At 40.8% G+C, this 6,035-nt stretch overlaps 1 protein-coding gene across 1 annotated transcript; it reads left to right on the forward strand.

The window, feature by feature from the left end:
* The first annotated feature begins 381 nt into the window (after positions 1 to 381).
* On the forward strand, positions 382 to 3,176 carry LOC134192460 (uncharacterized). The gene has a single exon (XM_062661199.1). The coding sequence runs from the start codon at positions 389 to 391 to the stop codon at positions 3,008 to 3,010; it is 2,622 nt and encodes an 873-aa protein (XP_062517183.1). The 5' UTR covers positions 382 to 388; the 3' UTR covers positions 3,011 to 3,176.
* Positions 3,177 to 6,035: the final 2,859 nt, after the last annotated feature.

Here is a 6,035-nt window from a genome sequence, read left to right on the forward strand (position 1 = left end):
TCCGCCGCCCCTGAACTGTATGATGTTTTAGCACGATGTACGTTTTTTTACTAGATCTAGTGCGTACGTACAGTTGTCACAGTTACATTTACATCAACACTGTCAGAGTATAATACGTGGTGAATATTTCACTAGAGTGTCAACAGCGATCGTTCCAAGTTGAAAGTTCGGGTAGTAGACTAGTTTGATAATTACGCATAGGTGTAGAATGATTCACAGCTTCAGTACAGTGTACACGCCTCAAACTATAAACAGTATAGCATAGAGAATTTTGTTAACTCGAGTCATTTGGATAATGCATGTGCTGCTAGGCCAGTTCTAGTTAATATATGCGTTATCCGGGCTCTGCGAAACATAACGTGCAAGTGTAGTCTACTCAACGCTCGCTATGAGGCTTCTTGCAGTTGTCGTTTTCGTCGCCAGCATTTTTGTGTTCTATGTGAATGCAGACAGTTGTCTTGGAGAGTTCGAACTATGCCCAATGTCAGGAGAGTGCGTTCTGGATTCTTCTTTGTGCGGCCGCTGCAAGCAAGGCCAATATCTTTGCCCTCTCAATCAGACTCACTGCGCTATTTCTGTTGAAGACTACGTCAACTGTCCTAGTATAAAAGGAACACACTTGGATTGGACTCTGTCGGTAGATGATCGTTTGCAGTATCTCGCCAAAGCAGCAACTTTGATGGACAAGATCGGTCAGATGACCAATGATGCACCTGCTCTGGTTCATCTAGGGATTCCTGGTTACAACTGGCTTAATGACGACGAACATGGCGTTCGTGAAAGTCACGCAACTCAGTTTCCTAATGGATGTGGATTGGGTGCATCTTGGTCGAAGCAACTTTTGCATGATGTTGGCTGGGTAGTTGGTCTGGAAGCCCGCGCTCTGCACAATGGCTTTGTTCACGCTGGAAACAGAGGGCATCATGAGAATGGAGCTGGAATCACTTTGTATGCCCCTAACATGAACCTAGTTCGAGATCCACGTTGGGGTCGATCTCAGGAAGTTTACTCAGAGGATCCCTACCTTTCAGCTCAGCTCACCTATAATTTTGTTTCTGCATCTCAGGGAAATTTTTCTGGAAAATATTTACTAGCTGCAGCATGTTGCAAACACTATGCTGCTTATGATATTGAGTCGTCACCGCAGTCAAGAGTAACATTTTCTGCCAAGCTTGATGCGAGAAATTTATGGGAGACCTATTTGCCAGTATTTAAGGCCTGTGTCAGATATGCTCAAGCAGGTCACGTGATGTGTAGTTATAATGCAATTAATGGCATTCCAACTTGTGGAGATCCGAATTTGATGAATGGTGTTTTGAGAAAACGATGGAAATGGAAAGGATTTGTTGTAAGTGACTACGATGCATGGGCAAATATTGCATCTACTCATCATTACTGTCCCGATCTTACATGTGCAGCTGCGGTTGGTCTGAAAGCAGGACTCGATCAAGAGGGAGGTGGGAACAGAGCTGTTAATGAATTACCTAATGCACTTAGTATGAAAAATGTGACTGAAGAAGACATTGACACTGCATTTAAGCGTCTATTTCGCATTAGAATTTTGCTAGGAATGCTTGATCCACCCAGCATGGTTGCTTGGAACCAAATCAGCAATAGGAGTTCAGAAAGTCCTGACCATATTATGTTGGCACGGCAGGCTGGTAGAGAAGCTATTTGTTTGTACAAAAACAATAAGAATGTTCTTCCCTTAACAACCAAAATAAAGAAAATTGCTGTGATTGGTCCATCTGCAAGTCAGACAGGTTTATTGTTAGGCAACTATGCCACATATCCAGATGACGGTGTAGTTTCAATTGTATCTGGCATTCAATCAGCATTGGGAATTATTCCATCCAATGTCACTGCTAACTGCACGGTTGAAAAGAATATTGACTATTTTGTAGCAGGGGAGGGAGGCTCTGCATCTCCAAATAGTACAAACTGCTGTATTCAGTGTATGATTGACCCTTCTTGTCAATATTACACATGGTTTCAGCAAACGTGCTACAAGAAAACGTCAGATGCTGGTCGTCAGCAAAGTGAGGGAAGGATATCTGGGAAATGCTTATCCAAACCAGAAGGTAATGGGCAAGTAGTTGTTGCACCTGGATGTTCTTCTGTACAGTGCACTGATAAGTCTGGATTTGTTGATGCTGTAAAAGCTGCAGATGGTGCTGATGCCATTGTGGTTGCAATTGGGTTAGATCAGCGCGAAGAGTCCGAGGGTCATGATCGGTCAGTAATTGAACTACCGGGATATCAAGGTGATCTGGTTTCAGCTTTACGAAAAGCGTACATGAATACACCTTTGATAGTGGTATTGGTACATGGAGGAACACTTGGTCTAGGCAATGTAGTAGAAGATGCAGATGCAATTGTGGATGCTTGGTATCCAGGAATGCAAGGAGGCAATGCAGTGGCGGATGTTCTATTTGGAAAATACAATCCAGCTGGAAGAGCGTCTGTCACATACTACAAGACAACATCAGACCTTCCTCCTCCTGGAATGATGGATCCTTATGCTAATGGTACAAACAGCCATGGTCTTACATACAGATTTTTTACTGAAGAACCACAATATTCGTTTGGATTTGGCTTGTCTTACACAACATTTACTTACTCTGACCTTAAGGTAAACAACAGCATGCCAAAAGCATGTGATGTCATTGGAATTAGTGTGACAGTGAAAAACACGGGTGATATGAATGGTGATGAGGTAGTTCAAGTTTATGTCAAGCAGCCTTCTGCTACTGTTCCTGTACCTCAGATTCGGTTGGCTGACTTTGAGCGAGTTACAATCATGAAAGGGTCTTCAATGACAGTTCAGTTGTCTATCCAGCCTGACTTTCATTCTGTTGTTTATTCAACAACCAACATCTTTGATGGACAAATAGCTGTCGAGAAGGGTCCTTTAGGAATTTATGTTGGGGGAGGTCAACCTCAATTTTACAGTGGCCATGTCAACACCACTGTTATGATTCAAGAAACCAAGATGCTAGACACTTGCTAGTGTTCTGACGTAGAATTTCGAGGTTTTCACAGGCTGAAAAGCGTATTTGTTTTTTCACAATTATTTCATGTATCATTGTAGATCTTGTGTCACAGAGTGGGTTGGTATTTGTCTGGTGCGTTCTTTGTGCTTACCTGTATTCTATTTACAATTTTTTCATGTGAAATTTTGTTTTAAATTGCTGCATGGAATTTTTTACTGCGCGGATTTTGGCAGGTTTGCCAATTCACTTTGTGCATATGTTCTTATAGAGACTAAGTTCGCCAGCAACGTCATCATGCGATGTTTGTTTGAATTAGTCTAGTGAAACTGCGCTTAGCTCACCTATCCCAGTTATAGTAGCTGTCAAAGCTGAGGCAATGAATATAATGAATAATGAAGCTTCTTTTAAAAATACAGCCATTAATTAATGGAGTGGCGCCTTCAACAGTATACACATCATAGCAGCTACATCTAATAATAGCTACATACATAATTATGTACTATGGACGGCAATATGTTACTCGAATTATTTGTACATTGACTCCTTACCTTCGCCGAAACTCGATTTAGCAAGACCATGCTTATGTTTGAGAACTGCTCAGACCTGCCATTACGAAGGTCTGACGAGGGGCGCAGCCCGAGTCACTGCGCATGCCGAAATTTTCATTTGGTTCCGTGCTGATAGGAGGGTCTTGGACCCGGACTCCAACCCGCGCTCATTGTCACGTCAGCCCACGGAGAAAGTAGGGGACATGGGGGAGGGAGGGCAACAAATTTGAGCTTGTGTCGCAAAGGCGCGAAAGCTAAGACTGAGTTGGCGCGCCAACGTCATTAACCTAAGTGCATGCACTCTAAATTCTGGTACACCTCCTCAGGCTCACGGAGTAGAGTCAACCTCGACTAACTACGATAGACACCATATATTTCTTTTAGTCAAGGCAATCATCGTCCGCTTTCAAGAAACATGCAGTACACCCATGGTACATCGATTCCAGTACTTGAGTTTCAAGAAATACCTAAGTCACATCTCTTCAACAGCAGTCTCACTGCTTTTCTCAAAATCAAAAAAAAAAGATTTTGACGATGTGTCTGGATGATATCTAAAATAACTTTTTAGATATCTATCTATCTATGCAACAAAATAACAATGTCGTTGCACTTTTAAAGTCTTTGCATGCCAACTGTCCGCCTACATCTAGAGTTCGGTTATTATAGCCATGCACAACATTGACCATATTCATGCACACTCTAGTTTGTCTAGATATGCTGTACGTGTCACGGTGTATGATTTGTCATGTGTATGAACACGAATCTAGAAGATCTACACGTAGTCAGATCTTGAGCAAAGCAAAGATCCCCTCGACAAAATAGCCACGTTCTCTAGCTAGAGTAGTTCTTAAACATACATAAATTATTTTGTACATACGTACATACAAGCGCCCCTAAGGCCCAGGTTCGATACTGTAATCACTATCTGCTGCAATCTAACACCGCTGTATCAGAAGTCACTATGATGTACTTCACACTTGCTGTACTTGCTGTAGATACTTGCTGTAGACAGAACCTGACACTCCGGAGAGAGAAGCAATTGTATGTTAGTTCCTTGCCCAAGGGAATTTATGTATGTGGCCCTCCCGCACTCAAACTCTGGTCCGAAGGTCCCGGATGTTGCAAATCTCCAACTGCACACTCTAACCACTTGAGCCACATACATACATACATACATACATACATACATTTGTATACATTTTTTGTTATTATTAAAAGTTGGTACAACTTCTAAATCAATCTAAATTCTTTACACTAAAGCTAGGTTTACAAAAGGTCCCAAAGGCTTCCAAAAAGATATGTCCGACTTTCTTGCACAAACAGTTTGTATATGTCGACGTAGATGCCACTTAAAACTGTTCATAATTCCAATGGGAGGAAGAGTTTTTCTTTTTGTCCAATAGGTGGTCATGAGAATGACGAAGAAAGTTCTTAGGTTTCCAGTTTCATTCATCAGCTCCAATGGGTGGAGGGCCGTAGGTGGATTTAAGGATACCCTACTCAATAAGAGACAAGCTTGCCGTAAGAGTCCTTTCCATATACATACATATATACATACATACATACATACATACATACATACATACATACATACATACATACATATATACATACATACATACATACATACATATATATATATATATATATATATATATATATATATATATATATATATATATATATATATATATATATATTGGAAGCTGCAATTCATCACGTCAGCTGTCATTTCGGCTACTACACAATTCAATGCCAATATCGATCCTTGAAGACGACCCATCATACCAACTTGGAAATAGCGTTGACCTGATTATCCCTGGTGAAACTCAATGCCAACGTCATACAGATGTACATGTAATCATGTCCTTGATGAACATGGCGATCATGCCCTTGGTTGCGGACCGTTGAGAATTAAACGTCATGATGCTGTATGTGATGTTATCTACCATTGTCTCTTGAAGGAAAATGCTGGTACACGTCGAGAACAAGGATGCTCGACTCTGTCCTTTGATAGACCGGGTGATGTTTATCACCCTGATTTGTCTCAGTGCAAACCTGCCTATTTTGATGTGTCGGTCAGGAATTCATTCGGCCCTTCTCACATTATCAACGCTGCAAGTAAAGCAGGTGTGGCTGCTGAAGCTGGAGAATGTGAGAAAGATCTTCGACATGATGAGAACGTTGCAGCTGCAGGGGGGATTTTCTATCCTCTAATAGTTGAAACTTATGGAGTGTGGTCAATGCACAGCCTGGAGGTTCTGAAATCCATTGCGAAGAAATATCTCTGTTCAACGGATTGACTTTTAGTAGAACTTTATGTAATTTACACGAACAGTTGTCATGTAAGCTTTGGCAGTACAATGCTAAATTGATAGTAGATAAGTTAGCTTTGTTTAGCTATGCCATGGATTCTTTTAATATAGTTTATTAAAATATATATATATATATATATATATATATATATATATATATATATATATATATATATGCA

Source organism: Corticium candelabrum, chromosome 16 (assembly GCF_963422355.1).
Source record: "Corticium candelabrum chromosome 16, ooCorCand1.1, whole genome shotgun sequence".
Taxonomy (NCBI): domain Eukaryota; kingdom Metazoa; phylum Porifera; class Homoscleromorpha; order Homosclerophorida; family Plakinidae; genus Corticium; species Corticium candelabrum.

What these genes read in the sequence shown, in the direction of transcription:
- LOC134192460 (XM_062661199.1), top strand. Translation starts at nt 389, where the DNA reads ATGAGGCTTCTTGCAGTTGTCGTTTTCGTCGCCAGCATTTTTGTGTTC.